Here is a 17,009-nt window from a genome sequence, read left to right on the forward strand (position 1 = left end):
TGAGCGACAAAAAGCTAATGGGAACTAATTTAGAGATTCACCCATCTCAAATTTGTCACTGGAATCACTCATTTTGGTTGAGTGAATCAAAATCTAGGGTTTCACAAAAATGTCTTTTTTCTTCTCACAACTTTTTCTTTTCAACTCTAAAAATCTGATTTTAGAGTTATTATAAGTGAAAATTAATTATTAACACTAATCTTGATTATCATCATTAATCTTGATTATTAATAATAAGGGTTAATTGGTCATTTCCATATTTTTTTTTGATAAGGGGTTCCTTGAATTACCATATAATGATCCTTTTTGTCTTATTAGGTTGCCGTCCCTCTAATGGATCATGCCGCCCCTTTAACAGGATTGAGGAGCCTAACATCCTCCCCATTTGAGATGCTCTAACTTGTATTAATCCCTTCAACATTGTTTTTCTAGGCCAATTTCCATTAATCTATTTGCAACAGAAAAGTTATTGAAACTTAAACACTATTATAAGGTTTCCCTACCATTTACGTTGTCAATGATTTTCTTCCATTCACTTTGGATAGTGTCAATGATCTTTTATGTTACTACATCATTGTAAACCATAAACAAACACCAATAGAATATCCAAAGAGGATACCAGAAAAATAGTGCAAAAAAGAATAAAAAAATAGAGTAGTTTTTTTTTTATCATTTACATCTTATTTTGTCGTTCGAGAAAGTTTTTTAAGTATTGAAACCAGCAGCATACCTCAAGTGTTGCGACAAAGCTAGTACAAAGTTTTCCCTCCGTCACTGATGACTAATGAGACTAGTCTTGTATGTTTACACTGTTTCATCAACTTGGTTCATATTATATATGCCGATATGGGCCATCTCATCGAGTTTAGAAACAAAAAATTCCCAGCTTTTCAGGAGCAAAATCTAAGATTATTATGAATATTCTTTTCTAGTAATCATGGGGCTGTGTTCTTGATGCTCCACAAAGAAGAACCATAATCAATGTGTTCTTTTGATAATGAGAGATCGTGCGCACCAAAATTGTCACCCTAAACACAATCACCTCCCCATAGAGATCAAAAGATGATAATCATTTTATTTCTTTGAAATCATTACATACAAATATAAGAAACAAATAACTGAGCTTAAAAATCATCCTTGTAATTATCGTGAAAGCGAATCGAATTCTCATTGATTACGACCTATTTTACCATGCTGCTTCTACTATGTAGAACATAGGTGAAGTGATTTGAGTTCGAAACTCGTTAATAGCAAATCCAAGAAGTCTCACCGATCCGTCTAATGCTCTAACTATAATTTTGTCTATCCAAAATGAAATAATCGGACGGTAAACAAGATTATGACCAGGTAGTTGGATGGTATCGTTGTTTGGAAAATGACATTGCACAAAGAAGAAAGAAAATGACTTGAGCCAAATTATAAGATGAAAAAATCAGCAAATTAATCAAAACGTATCCTAGCTCATTGCGTGTGGTAATCTCTCTGAAATGGATTTAAATTTATTAAAATGTCTCCTTTCGTTGTCATATTATTATCTAGGTATTCCAATTCTCCCTGGCATACCAAAAATTCTTATAACCCGTCGTCACCAAGAAATAAAAATGTATCCGTGCAGTGTTAGACCACGTTTTTTCCCACATCTTGCCAAGTCGAATGCTCATGAGACCTAGTTTTAGGATCCTTTTATTATCCTATTTTATGACATACTAATTAGGTTATTCATAGTTGATGAATTTTCTTAAAAACCTGCTATAAATAGTGTGGATATATATTTATATAATCGATAGAAAAATATCAGACAAGCGTTGCAAATTGCAAGCAAACTAAAAAGTCATCAATGGTTGGCTAGTAACAATTCACGGTCCTACAAATACAGAATGAAGATGCTGACATTAACAAGACCTTCTTCCAGTCTCAATTTAATTTATGTTTCGCAAACGAAAGTGACACTTGGATCTCAAATTCTCCGTATCCCAGTGCCAGTAGTTTACCGGAATTAGTCTCATTTCAAATCAACATTGGATGTTGCCACACTCCAAAAGAGAAAGAAAAACAATTGCATATACTAAACAACAGTAAAGTTAATTGGGTGATGATACCGGTGACATAAATTCAAACTCGCCAACATCAAATTCTTTACTGCTAAAAAAAATAAAATACTCCAAAGGTTCGGTGCACCCGCATTACAGGTTTTCTGATGCCGGTGGTGACGGTGCCATAAAATGGATAAAGTTGGACCACATACATAAAACGAACACACCCAATAAGCTCTCGCTATCAATTTGTGCCGTGCATATATGCCCCTTTGAATTTGCCAATCGGTTTACACTACACCTACAACCCACCCCTTTAATGAGATTCGGAAACTCGGAATTTCTATCTTTAAAGTTGCAGGCCTAGTAGCTACTAGATGGCTCGAGGTGATAAAGATAGTGGATAAAACTAAAACTAATACACCATTAGTCATTTCATTCCAGTAATTTTCATGCACTAACTTTTATTTAACTTTTGTTTACAGAAATCAAAAAGCAACTTCTAACAAACATCCTCAAAACCTACACCGTAACTAAAACAGGTCTCTCTCAGAGACTAAGGACGATCAGGAAATAAATTCTATGACAATTGAACTGATATTAGATATTTTTTGATAAGAGCAATTAGACCCCTTGTAGGATAAGTTTGTCTAGGTTTCATCTCCAGTGCATCCCCCCTTTAGGAAGGGGGATATCGTCAGCCATGTTTGACTGTGGCATCTAAAAAAGGAACTGTACAGATATCGTCATGTCGTTGTTTCAATTGCCCCCACATCCACTCTTTTACTCGTTCACACATGACAACACTACTAATAGGGCCAAAATATTACTATGGGCGCCAACCCCACCTATGGGGTTTCACATTTTCAGTGTCTTCGGTTGCTATCAAGAAAATGACGTCTATACTAGGGCTAAATTCCAGCTTTCCTGTTCATTGATGATAAAACATGGCTTCAGCCTCAACTCACCCATACAAACCAAAGCCATCAAAAGCTTATTTGTAGCTGGCTTCATTTCACCAACAACCATGCCAGACCATTATGCCTAAATTCAATAGGTCGGACCCGCTTTGAGATCGCCACTGTCAGAGAATATGTTCTCTCCGGTGAAGATCTTGGTGGCAGAAAATCAGCTCAAATCAAAATAATTTTGAAACACATCCCCAAGTGATTATGATTAGAATCAGATCACCTGCGGCCGTGCAATAACAGAGCGCCTATGTTCGTTAAGTCATCATGGTAATGTACAACCAAAAGAATGAGTATAATATGTGATTGTTAATTGTCATGTACAATATCCACAAGAAAATGAAGAACCATAAATATTTACACGAAATGCATCCAGTAAATGCACTTGGTGTGTCCAAAAAAGTTATGTTGAAGCGTGCAGCAATTTCGTTTGGTTTTTTCCAGAACAAGGTGGGAAACGAAATAAAACTTGTGGTACATATAGCTGCGAGGAACTTTAACCAGTGAGTAGCTGCAGTCGAGGTGCTGTTGAGGGGTCCAACGACCATTGGTGTGGGTCTAATGTGTCCATGAGTAGTAAAGAATGATGTAATTTCTGTGTCGCCACCTGATAAGACTAGTAAGAGACTGATGAGTAAGTGCTTCAAACAATATACAGTATACTTAACTGGAAAGATAGCAATGTTGATAGCTTCACTTAGCTGCCTCATTCAAGTAACCATAATACTACTAAATCTCACCACTGCATTCTAGTTGCAAATTTCTAATGAATAAAGAAATTAATAGATTTTTCAGCATATATAAATTGAATTCCTTCCCTATGCTAAAATTGAGATCTATTATGGGTTCATGGATAACAAGTTACAAGCATAAAAACCTTCAAGTTCAAGAGAACCACAAGGGCTATCATGTTTAGAGATTCAATTCCACACTAAGTTGATCAATAAGGGAAAAACTTGTTGGATAGAATCTACCACAAATTTGGCCAAACTGTTGTTGTGGTTGTGGCTTGCAGCTTTACATTCGTTCCACATAGGTTGAGAGAGACTTCTCATGGTGGTACAAAAGATTGGGAATGCACAGGTACAAACCCATCATGATAGAAAACTACACATTGGCCCAAACGCAGATGGTCGAGGTGGGAGTCAGTGTTATTTGTGGTGGTGGGTGCTAACATGGGTCCTAACAACAGTTGCATCAAGTCACATTTTATGGATTTTTTGTGGTTGCATGTTTACGATAGAAACAGAAGAAGAAAAGATGAAAATGAGACGCTGCATGGACAAAAAAGATGCTGATACATAATAAAAGCTTGGGAAAAGGATGGATGATATCATGAAAAAACATCTAGTTTAGACAGGGGAATGTAAAAACTTGGTCAGTATTTCATAAAATCTAATATAACAGTAAAAAAACGATTGCATGTGACCAGAATATGGACCATGATGTACAAACTGCATAAATCATCACCGCAAAGTCAAGAGTGGTATTTTATACAGAGCCCAGTAGAAATTAAAATATCAAGCTTATTTGAATCGTACCTGTGAAAGCAGCGGTAGTTCAAAGATGGAGACAAGTGAGTCTGATTTCAGCTGCAGTAGAGTTCTGTCACCTGGACCTGGACATTCATCCTTCCAGGCTGTTTATGTCAGTAAACTTCAACAAGTGAGTCTGATGACTCTGATTTCAGCCTTTCCAGGATCAATTTTTCTTGTTTAGCATCTGTTGTGCATTTTGTCAAGGATTCAACAAAGAAACATTACTTGAGGCATCTATACACTTTTAAAATGTAACACTACATATTACAGTTTCATATATAAAGACTCAGAATTGCTAGGATACATTCTTGATCTGGATTTTCAGCAAAATTTGAATGCAGTGCATTGCCGACGCTGTCCACTATAGCTGAGGTGGTCATGGACGACTCGATGCACAGAATGGCAGCTATAGCATCAAGCCGAGTGACCTCATTTCTAAACATGAGTCTTGCATGTCCTGTATAAACGAAAAGAGTCAAATCAGGAAAAGCTCGAAATTGGTGTACTAGCTTTATGCAATTTACAATTACCTTGGGCTAGTCGTATTAAACTTTCAAGCATACGCACGGTGGTTCTTGCTGCACAGTAAGAAAAATCTCCATCAAGATGAATAATGAATCTCATAGGCAATCGTAGTACATGACCTACCCGATATGCGGTCCTTAATTATGATTTATGACATGTTTCAATCCAACCCTAACTCCACTTGTGACTAATCAGCACAGGGTTACTCTAAGCCGCTGAGCATTACCAGTAAGGATGAAGGTAACCCTTGTTCCTGCCTTATTTCCATATGGAAAATTCAAAATAGTAAAGGTAGCCAGGCCTTAGTCACCAGGAGCCGGTGCGAGATCGAAAACGGGAGCGAAATTGATAGCGAAATTCGTAAAATTTTCAAAAATGAAATTCGGGGAGCGCGTCGGGAACGTTAATAAGTTTCATAGATAAATTAATAGTACTGATAATTTTCATAACAAATAAAATGAAAAACATTTAGAAATGGTTAATAAAGTGCTTATTTTCAAAACACCGTATATATAGAACTATAGAACTTTTAGAATCTAAAAAGATATAGAGAAATCAAGTATTATTTTGTATATGAAGGAAATTTAATCCAAAAATGGGAAGTTATCTTTTTTATATAGAACTATGGAACTTTTAGTATCTAAAAAGATATACAGAAATCAAGTATTATTTTGCATATGAAGGAAATTTAATACAAAAATGGAAAGTTATCGTTTTTAAACTTGAAAATTTCTCGGGTTATAAGGGAAACGCTCCTCCCAAGTTGGGAGCGCGATTTTCTCTTGTGAGGAGCGCGCTCCCGATGCGAATTTCAGTCCGGAGCGCAAACCTGAAATTTGCGATGCCCTTGAGCGAGTTTGGTGACTAAGAGCCAGGCTTGGGTCTGAGAAACCTAATTAACCTTAGACAAAAGTGAGTTGAGGGTCGAGCTTTTCAGCCCAGTGAACTTTAACAGGCTCAACTTAAGGTGACTCGTTGGTAGGTCTACTCAAAGAGTCATCTTTATAATGACCATAAGTATGACGCAGCAAATGTATTTGCCACGGATTCATTTGGAAGAGCTTTCGGGAACCAACTAACCTGCATTCTCGGTTGCTGTTCTTCGCTGGAGTTGATAATAACTTGAGATAATACTTTCAGCTTCCTTTGTTAAAACAGGTCTGAAGTGTTCTTTTACATAATGAATGTACCTGCGCCAAATAGAAGCCAGTAAGTACTGATTTCTCTAGCAATATAACCAAATCAGATGTTATTTGCATAGTAACTTTGAGTAATTCATAAAAGGATATCAAGATCTTTTTTTTACTCTCTTAGAATAGTTTCTTGTCTTTTTCTGGTATCTTTGAAGTAGGAACTCTGACGAAAATGCTACTAATGGTTTACGTACATGATGGTAATATGCAGTATTACTAGCAAACGTTGCTCATGAAAAGGTTGATTTGAAATCAACACTAAAAACTATGTCCTTTCAAACTTGAATTCCAACCAATTCATCAAGGAAAAAGATTATTTCAGAATGGGCTGGTTTATTGTGAGGATCTCCTTCCTCTAATCAAAACTACGAATAAGGCAAGAGTACGCAACCTAAATCAGCGTTGGATCATTCCCCATGAGGGCCCGCATGAATTGGGATCTTTTTGAACTTTTTACCCCAAATATTGCTTTAGATAAATAAAACATTAGATTTTTTTACCTTCGAAGCATGGGTAGTGGCCAAACAGTTGATAAATCTTCGTCACACCTCCCCGTTTCTGATTCTCCTTGCTGATTAGTTTCAGAAAATGATTCCAGTCGGGTACATCTCATACAGATTGAAGGAATCTCTTTGAATCAAGTAAAGTAGCAAATTTACCTCAGCTAAAATGTGAGATGAAACAATTGCATCCCATTCTGGGTTTTTGGTGTCCAAGAGGACAAGGACTATATCAAATCTGCTGAGCAAGGGTCCAGAGAGTGTAGTATTGACAGAGAAAGCTACAGAATTGGTCAAGGAAAATGAAAAAATAAATCGGAAGTTGAACCTCAATCTGATAAATCATTAATACTGCACCATAATTCAAACCTGGAAAAACATAACCCTGTTCATTCCTACATTGCTAACCCAAACAGAGTCAAGCTAATTGCTAGGTTAACTATATACCCCAGCAAATATTTAGCATTAATGTGTTAATAGATAAGACGCACGAGGGGGGATATAAGAAGAACAAAGCTCCTTGTCCTTAAACCCCCAAAACAAATTAAATGAAAACATCCCTCCTTAATTAGTCACAATAGTAAGAATATCCGAATGAAAGGATACTTTTAGTGGGATCATACTGCCCTTTTGCATTTGTCGCACCGAATACAATAGTCCTGGTACTAAGAGTCGTAACAAGACCAGCCTGACAAACAATCATACATCATACTTTTAAGCTGAAGTACCTTATGAAAATCAACACACTAACAAAAGAGAACAAATTATTTTATCCAAAGCAAGACATCTGATCTTTGGTTGGATGCACTGAAGCAATCAAAAGAAACACATTTTTTTCTAGAAAGACTAAAGACGGTACATGTACTAGTGACTTGGAAGTGCAAGAATTCTAGTAGTAGAACCAGAATTTACCGTGAGGTTATCAGACTATAAAGCCTATAGGTTTTTTATTGAACTCACATGACTTGCAACCCACAAAATAGTGACATTAATAAACTGCATCTAAACATAAAAATCGGTGCAAGATACCTTTGCAACACTTATGGTCTGTTGTTCCATGGCTTCATGAATTGTTGCCCTGTCATGTTCTCGCATGCTTCAACATGAAGGAAAAAAACATAGTTGTAGATATCAGTTACCAATATTAGGATCACAGTCATCAGTCCTCTATGAGTATTAAACAAGACAAACTTCAAATAATTCATCTTACGCACCTCCTACTAAAAGAAGCCTATAGTCATGTAATCCGATGGTTAGTGGAATATCCTCAGTGTGACACAGAAAACAACTTCACAAACAACTAAAATTAATAATGTTTTCTCAGTTACTCGACGATCGACGCAAGGGATGCCTTAGATGGCGAGCAAGATGTGCAAGAAGTTAAAAGCTAAATAGACAGCCATTTAAGACATAAGCCAAGTACCTGTCAAATTCATCTATGCAGCAAATTCCGCCATCTGCCAGGACAAGGGCGCCAGCCTCTAACATCCATTCTCCTGAAGATTATTTTGATGTATGAATAACAATTTCATCAACAATGAAAGACGGGAACGTTACCACATACATCTTTAACAGTAAAGCGCTTGATACTTGGTTTTGACGAAATACACTAGCAATAAACCCATAGCATGATAAGTTAGAAACTGTAGTAGTAAAACGTTCTTAAAAAAGATTGTTGCAACCTTCCTAAGTTGCAGGACAATCTACAAAATCTTTGCACTTCTCTATTCTGTGAGGATATCTAACTATGATTTTCACATTCCAATCGTACTCTAGATTATGTTTATGTCTGATATGTGTATGAATGGATCTAGTTAAGCGTTTAGTTTTTTTTTTTTTATCAATAGCTGATAACAGAAATAGGTTATATTCGAAGCGATTTGTTTAAGATCCTATCGTTATAAGGTGAATGTGATGTCATTAATAGTTCAAAAATAAAAACAAAAGGACTGAGTTGTTGGATGGAAATCAAGAACGGATTTGCTTGAGTACAACAAACTATAAAATGCAAATTATGGCTTGTGCAAACTTATCAGGAGAACCCAGCATATATTAACTCTAAATAATATGTAAAGTATCATAATAAATGACCAATAGGTCAGTCAAAACCGACCTCCATCTTTCACTGCAGTGACGGTTAATCTGGCACTCGTGCTTCCCAATCCCGTAGTCATGACAGATCTATTGCTCAACTTCACAGCAAACTTCATAAACTGAGACTTTCCAGTACCTGTGAGTTCATAATCAACGTACATGTTATCTTTCTTAATCCTACAAAATACCACAATTACCTACTTATACTATCTAAGCAACCTATCTGGTCAGAAAATAAGAAGATGGATTTGATTTCTGATGAGCCCCATTCCAACCATGGGACCAATCAAACCAAAGACAAGGTTAAACATTCCAATATATTAAGTTATTGACATCGTGGCATGAATTTTAACATAAGCCACTCGAAATAAACGTTCTGTCTAGAGGTAGCAGCCAAAACTACACAGCTTCACATCCAGTAATCCTATAGGCATCGCCCAGATCCATGATACCAGTTTCCCAGCTTATTACTTTTTGAAAATGTAGATGCATCCCGATCTAATATCTGATTCAGAGGTAAGATCTAGAAAAAGTCAAAACAGTGTAGTGTTTTAAAAGGGCAGGAGAGTACCTGGGTCCCCCACTAAAAGCAAGTGAGAATCCCCTCGTACTTTTGTACCACAAGCATCAACATGTTGTACCCCTCCGATCAATGTTAAGGCAACTAAAAGTCGAACAAACAAAAAGCAGAGTAGTATCTAGTCAGTAACAACTCTCTTCAGATTCAAGAATGAAAAGACACCATCTCGTGTTGTTTAGGTTTGCTTATATTGAAGACCCAAACACTATGCAAAGTTGAGAGAATTATTCTTTAGTCAATTTCCAAAAGAAACAGGATTGATACATCATCACTCTACCTGCAAGCTTCACTGTGAAAAGTCCAAAAATTTGTGGGCATATGCCTTGCAGTATGGCGTTCCTTCCTGCAAAAGTTTCACGTTCCAAATGTCAGTCAACTACATTTTGAAACTCAAGTGAAGTCCCAATAGTCAGAATTTATACATTTAAGTAATCTACTGATAAACTTCAGCAACTTTTGTCTCAGCTTGACAAAAAGCTGGCCCCGACAAATGACTTCTCCTTTAACACATTGCTTAACACAGCCAAAGAAGTCTATACTCTGTAGATACCTCTTTCAGTGGAGTGTCTTTGAAATCAATCCAAAACTGTTCAAACTTCTGTACAATCTCATCAGGGACATCTATATTCGCTTTTAGTTCATTGGTTCTCCTGGAAAGGGGAAGAAGTTAAGGTTAATGGTACAAGGACAATTAATAGAAGTTTCATTAGCATAGTTAAGGAACTAAAGGCACCATTTTAGACTCCAACGGAATAACTTCACCACTGCAAGAATCACACGTTCTAACAACAAATGTAAGAAAAATATTACTCTAACCTCACATGATTAGCAACAAATACTGGATCGAGGTCACAGCGCACATCCTTCATATCTGATGACCATTTTGCTGTCAAGACCCCTGTGACAATTACGTCATCTGGTGGAATAGGAAATCATGAAAACTTATCAATAAGAAAATAAACTTGTACAACATTGGATGATAATAGTACAGGAGCATAGACTGTCACCAACATATCACAATGAACTGAAACCAAAAAGCAGATGGGTTTCAGAAGATATTTACCTCCGGCTTTAACAATGTCAACAAGATCATCCTTGAGAACAACTGCGATTGAGCGAGGTATAGAACCAACACCCAAAACTTGTGTGCTTTCTTGGATTTTGATTTCCTGGTAATCATGGCATGCTATACTATCCTCAACGAACTGAAAACTTGTGCCTTCACAGGGTTTCTCCCTCTGCCAGAAACAAAAACACTTTGAGAACAAAAACGCAAGAGAGACTAAGCTATATCAACATCACCAAGTTAGATGTGTAGCGTAAATGCAAAATAACTCAGACCCACAAAACGATGGAAGCCGACTAGAATTTCCAGTTTCAAATTCAGGTATAACCGGGAACCTAACAACCATATTCATCAATCCATCAAATAACTTATAACAAAACCGAAACAGAAACACATCTAACAATCAAATAAATCTCAATCACCTGAATTTGCATTTGCGACACTCGTAATATCTTTCACCTTCAATCATCTTAATTGATCCAGTCCTAGTAACAGTACCTTTAAGAGTGAGAAGCTTTCCCCTATGTTTCACTCTAATTTTCCCAATACTTGGACAAGCCTCTAGAAAACCATTAAATCACCCAATTAATCAATCAAAACCCCAGAAAAACGATTAATCAAAGAGTTCTGGATAATTACAGAGTTCAAACCTGGATTCTCCGCACTGACGTTGATCCGAACATGAACCAATTCCTTAAAACTTCCTTGTTTTTCAACATCTAAAATAACCCTCTGAAATTCAAAAAATCACCAAAACAAACCTAAAATTCCAACATAATTGACCAAACAAACACTAAATGATACAGATTAGAGAGTTAGGGTTTGGAACCTGAGCTTGACAAGCGCCTTCGTCAAATTTCGGTAAGAAACGATTCGGGTGTGAGTAAAGAAGGTAACATAGCTCGAGATCGTAATCAAGTAGATCTACCAAACTGTACGTAGAAGAAAATCTTTGAAACCCTTAACATTTTGTAAGAAAAAATTAGGGTTAGTGTTTTTTTTCTTCTTACTCGAAGTGGACGGGGTAATGAAGTAGAGTATCCGGTGAAGAAACGATTGAGACGAGTTGATCAGAATAATTCTTCTTCAGTAGAAATTTACAGAACCGATACTCAGGTTCCATTTCTGGGTTATCCCCCATTTCTTTCTGAGTTTCGTTTTGAGAGGGCGGGAAAAATGAGATCACTGTTATTTAGAGGGTGGGAGAAGTGAGAACCAGTGGGCTCGTAGGGAGAGGCCGGAAGGTTAGAAGATTGGGTGTTGGATTTAACCACAAATCTGAATCTGACTCGGTTCGACTCACATCAAGTTTTTTTTGCTGACTCAGCGTTTGGTTTTGACTCAATTCCTGATTCGGCAGGAATTAAATGTTAGACGGTTTGCTTTCTAGTTTGAGTCAGGTCTGACTGAACTGGCTCAGACTTAAAACCTGACTTGACCTGTTTGAGTAACGGAACAAAATACCTCTGATCCTGATTCGTAGGACCAAATCCTGACTCACACATTTTTGAGTTAGTTGAGTCAAATCTAAATCAAAAAATAAACATATTGAGTTAGATCCAAATGAGTTATGTGCTGAGATCTAAACGAGTCATATCCACAAAAAGAAGAGGAAAAAAAACATGATATAAGATATCATATTCTTTGTTTTCTTGCTTTTTTTGATGTTCGTCTCATACATCTAATTCGAAAATATTTGAGTTGGATATGATTTTATAACGAGCTCTTTGGGCAGATATCTGACTAATACGAAAATTTTCAAAATTCTCATCATTTACTAATAGTTATGGAGTCGGTATCAACAACGAGAAAAAAAGAAGCAAATGGCCGTCTGATTCAGACGACTCAGCTTAAGCCGGGGGAAAAAATATATTTGTTTTTCTAGTTAGTTACTAAAACAAATCTTTATTAATCAAATTGACATACGCATGAAAACCAAAAAAGTTGAAGAAAAAAAAACTTTTTGCTCAGATATGCTCCTTAGGGACCGATCTGAGCAGACCCAAATATCCCATAATCTTTCTTTGATTCCCTTTGTGTTTTTCCTAAGTTTCTTTTTGGTTTTTGTATTTGTTTCAGATCCAGTTAGGTTATCGCTTTTCTTAGAGTTTTGCTTGATTCCGAAATCAGTATAAGTCTGCTTATATGAAGAGGATCAAAGATGGGGTTTTAGTTTTTCTCAAATTTTTAGAAGAACAAAATCTTCGACAACAGATATGTTGGGATATATGTTTTTAAAAACATTAATTAATTTCCAAATTTTTATTCTCTCAATTAAATGACTTTAAATGTGACCATTATTCTTTCCCTTAAAGAGTGAATTTATTTTGTTTTAGTACCAAAAACAGTTTTTTATTGAGTGAGTTAATTAAGCTAATTAACATCCTAATAATGTCTTTCATTTACTCACATTTATCTCCTTGGATTTTAAAAAAAAAATCAGAATTTTTTTATGCAAATGATTAGGAGAATTTTAGAAGACTTTTCTAATGAGTGATTTTTCTAATTTGTTTCATGAGTTTAAAATCAAAATGAATGTCTTGTGAGAAAGAAAAACAAGCGTGTGATCATCCTTGGTTTTTCTAAAGAGTTTTGAGCAAGTATGAAGTGTAGAAGTTTCACATCCTCTCACCATGCAAGAATGATTGTGTAAGAGATTGATCTCGGCTGTTTTATCCTGGGGACGACGCGACATTGAAGAACAGCTTGCAAAATCTTGGGCAGAGCCGCGAAACGTCTTAAAGAAAGCAACCTAGTCCGCGACTCAGCCATAACAATTGTTTCGTGTTTGATTTTTATTTGTTGTGCAGGCATAATTCAGCAATTGTTCAAACAATTTTAAGACGTTTATTCTGCTATGGATATTAAAGGAAAACAATTGCTCAAACACGATAAGTATCATTGTTTAATTTGTTTTATAAAATTATATGAATGGTATAATTTTTTCTTTAACGATTTAGCATGACGCTTGGAATTAGGTTACTTGGTACCTAAAGTAAATTTATGACTGATGTTAATGGACTAGGAATTTCATAGTTAAATATTTTTCTTCATTAATATTTAACAAAAAAAATTTGATGATAAACAAATGTTTTTAAGATGTTGTAGAGTTTTATTTTTATCTCCTACAAGAAAATGAATTGGGTCTAGAAATTTTCACTAGATATACTAGACATCATGAGGATAATGCAAGTTAAATTTCAGAATATTTGGATACCAAAAAGTATTTTTAAGATATTTTATAAAACCGCATAACTTTGCTGAAATTTTTGACGGGCAGAAATTTATCCCTAATAGAATTCGTATGTCCCAATCTTTGTATAACTATTTTGAATTTCTGGAACATGAAACTTGTAGATCATGATTTTATTTTCAAAATCCATTTTGAAATTTCCCATTTATATTTTTGGTTTGAGAAATGTGGTGATTTTAAAATCGTTATGTATGTCTATCCAAAATAGGGGATTTGACACTTGAGATTAGAGATTAGAGATATAAGAAATTACATTAAAAAATCATGCTTTGATTCTAGTACTTCATAGTCTACTTTTTGTAATGTAAAATGAGATCATTGTTAGAAATCAAACTATTACACCACAGGTGTTTGATAATATGCTTAGTAGAAAGTTATAACTACATGTATAATGTTATGACTATATAACTTTGAATCTTTGTTTGAAATTTAAGAGACACTTGAAGTGATATGTTTCATTTGATTTTTAAGTAATTATGTGACTGCATACCTTACTTATTTTTTGGCTTCAAATGCTCACATGTAAATGATTGTGGCAGGTGAAAATTCACTTACTTGAGAAAGTTTTTATTTTCCAATGAAATAAAAATTGCGGGAGATTAATCGATGTGAGGAGCAATGAGGTTGTTGATTTCTTTGTTGGTGCGCAAAGAATGAAAAATGGTTTATAACCAATTGATCTTTAAAAGAAATTGAGGTATGTTTGATGAACTATTTGTAGTAATTGTAGTGATCAAATAATGACATTCTAAATTGAATAAATTGATTGTTCAATCTTAGAATAAATTTTAGGGAAACAAGATATTAAGAATTATTGTGTATGACAATAAACATGTGACTCATATAAGTTTGGAACTTATGATATGGAATTTTATACGAACCCAAAACCGAAATAATTAGAGACCTAGTCAAAACAAATGTGAATATCAATTCTCACCAAGAAATGAAGATAATATTGATTATGAGATTATTTGCTATTCTTGCATGGCATTGCAAGGATATCAAATGTTATTAACAACGCTTTTCAAGCTTAATTAATGCGAATTGTGGATACGGTGAAAGGTTGGTATATATTGGTGTTTTACACCATGTTTGTTTTGATAGGTTATGGTTCAAAAGTTGAACCAAATCGTTTTAAAGAAAGTGGTGTTGAGATATACTCACATCACTAGGATTTTCGGTATTGGTATGATCTCAAAGTTTACTTTGGGAAGAACAATCTTGTTAAAGATGTTCATTCTTCCGAAATGAGAAAGAATTCTGGTTTCCACCTATCTTGTTATTAACAAAATTGAGATTAGAAATTTTTTGAATTTGATCGTTGCACTACCACAAATGATATGTTATGGATAAAATGTTTGAGCATAATATTGCAATTTTATCATAACATAAATTGAATTTTCAATATTTGAAATATCAGATTTTGTCACGCTTTTTAAGAAATCAATGAGTCAGTGATGAATATGAGCATGTTGTATTTTCTTATAAACTTGGTAAATTTTTTGAGTAACATGTATGTAATCTTACCTAACTCATAAAAATATGTACACTTTGAAATCTTACGCAACTTGCAATGTTTTTTAATGAAATAAAATATTTGAGAATTTTATAAATACTTGCTTGATGCTTCTAGTAGCTTGTATTAAATATGATTATTTGAGTCGTGAGTTAGGCGATATTGAATTTACAAAAATTGTTTGGATTTTTATTCTCTATATTGTGTAACGTTTTGGGTTTTGATCATTGCCTCATTAGTTTTTCACAATTTTTGGAGTCTTTGGATATTGTTTTGAAATTCTTGTTTGAGTCAAAAAATAGTGGGGGTTCCATACCCTATGTTTTACAAACTTTGATTTAAATTAGAGGAACTAGAAAAATGAAGGTGACGAGTAATTCACTAAGAATGAAACTAGAAAAGCATATAGTATAGTGAGACTAAATTTTAGTCATGAATATTTTGTTGCTTATAATATGAAAGATAACTTCTTATAGAGAGTAACTTTGTTCTTCAAACTATTAAATCTTTGGCAAAAAGTTTTTATAAGCCTATTGTTTTTAGAAAAGCAAACAGAAAATTGTTGACTCTTGCATTGATGTGACTAAATAACTTACATGCTTGTTTTATCATGTTGTTTCTACGATGTATGCTCTGTTATATTCATAGTAGAAATATGCAAATTAAAGATGAGAATCCATGTAAACCAAGAATAGAAAACTGTGTAGTTTCCACAATAAAAAAAGCATATAAGTTATCATTTATATTCTAAAAAACAACTTTAAAACAATTTATAAAATAAAAATTATTTTCTTGAATCATTCGAATGATTTCAGAATTAATGAAAGTGAAATGCACAATACTCTTTGTTTTGTATGCATAAGTGATTTGTTGAATTTTTATTCTAACTTATGAGATGAAAATGAAATTGAGAACATGCTTAATTTACTATTTGGAATGAAAGACTTGAACGAAGATGGTGTATATTTTTGAAATGATTTTCTTTTTCCTTTCTTTGGATCAATTTTCATTTTAATGAAAATAGAATTTTTAAAAGAGACAGAAATATACATAGTCTGACTGTAAACAAGTTTTCACTCATTTGGTTTAGTGTTAATGCTTTTGAGATTGTGTGTGATTGCACTAGACATGAGTATGGTAGCTCAGTATGCTTCTTTCCTATGTGATTGACTATATATATATAAGTATTTTTTAGTGGGGGTGTAATATATTGCTTCCATAGTGGGGGTTTTATATTCAGATTTACCAATGCTAGTATGGAAAATTGGTAAAATATTGAGAAGGTTATGAGGTTTTTCAAACACATCTTAGCCTAGAAATACACTATCTAAATGGTTACCGCAATCCTTTAAGGATATTGCGAAGCTGATTGGACATCCTTTCAGTTGAATCCTCTAAGGGATGGAGTGATTCGATCCTATATAGTGGATAGAGGAACAAACATATTAATCCAATGTGATAGTACCGCGGCTATTGCAAGAATTGAGAACGTAATGACAACTACAAGAGTTGATGTTATGAGAATGGATTATATAGTGTCTGGAAAGAGCTTTCATTAGTCCTTTGACGAAAGGATTGATAATAAGATGTGAATACATCTTAGGGATGAGGTTGATGCCCATTGAGATTGAGTCATCTATGATGGATACCCAACCTAGAAATAGGTTCAAAGGGACTAGACGAAGTTATAAATGATATGGATATGCGAGAATCATGCTTTTGAAGAATTCATCCCACATCATG

At 34.6% G+C, this 17,009-nt stretch overlaps 1 protein-coding gene across 1 annotated transcript; it reads right to left on the minus strand.

The window, feature by feature from the left end:
- Positions 1–3,291: 3,291 nt before the first annotated feature.
- Positions 3,292–11,710, minus strand: LOC113311854 (probable DNA helicase MCM9). Its single transcript, XM_026560654.1, has 21 exons — positions 11,508–11,710; positions 11,327–11,429; positions 11,148–11,229; positions 10,920–11,058; positions 10,767–10,832; positions 10,495–10,667; positions 10,248–10,347; positions 9,986–10,081; positions 9,709–9,776; positions 9,423–9,515; positions 8,871–8,987; positions 8,181–8,253; positions 7,787–7,853; positions 7,364–7,445; positions 6,917–7,038; positions 6,758–6,828; positions 6,145–6,254; positions 5,070–5,117; positions 4,844–4,996; positions 4,543–4,723; positions 3,292–3,608 (listed from the first exon to the last, which is right to left on the minus strand). Exons 1-20 carry the CDS (start codon positions 11,636–11,638, stop codon positions 4,650–4,652), a joined length of 1,968 nt encoding a protein of 655 aa, XP_026416439.1. The 5' UTR covers positions 11,639–11,710; the 3' UTR covers positions 3,292–3,608; positions 4,543–4,649.
- Between the last annotated feature and the right edge of the window lie 5,299 nt (positions 11,711–17,009).

This window comes from Papaver somniferum, chromosome 1 (genome assembly GCF_003573695.1).
Source record: "Papaver somniferum cultivar HN1 chromosome 1, ASM357369v1, whole genome shotgun sequence".
Classification (NCBI taxonomy): Eukaryota; Viridiplantae; Streptophyta; class Magnoliopsida; order Ranunculales; family Papaveraceae; genus Papaver; species Papaver somniferum.

Excerpts from the sequence above, each read along its gene's own strand:
- LOC113311854 (XM_026560654.1), bottom strand. The coding sequence starts at position 11,638 with ATGGGGGATAACCCAGAAATGGAACCTGAGTATCGGTTCTGTAAATTT. Across the intron at positions 5,118-6,144 it reads AACAGCAACCGAGAATGCAG|CAAGAACCACCGTGCGTATG; the intron begins GTTAGTTGGTTC and ends CTTACTGTGCAG. Across the intron at positions 4,997-5,069 it reads TTTAATACGACTAGCCCAAG|GACATGCAAGACTCATGTTT; the intron begins GTAATTGTAAAT and ends TCGTTTATACAG.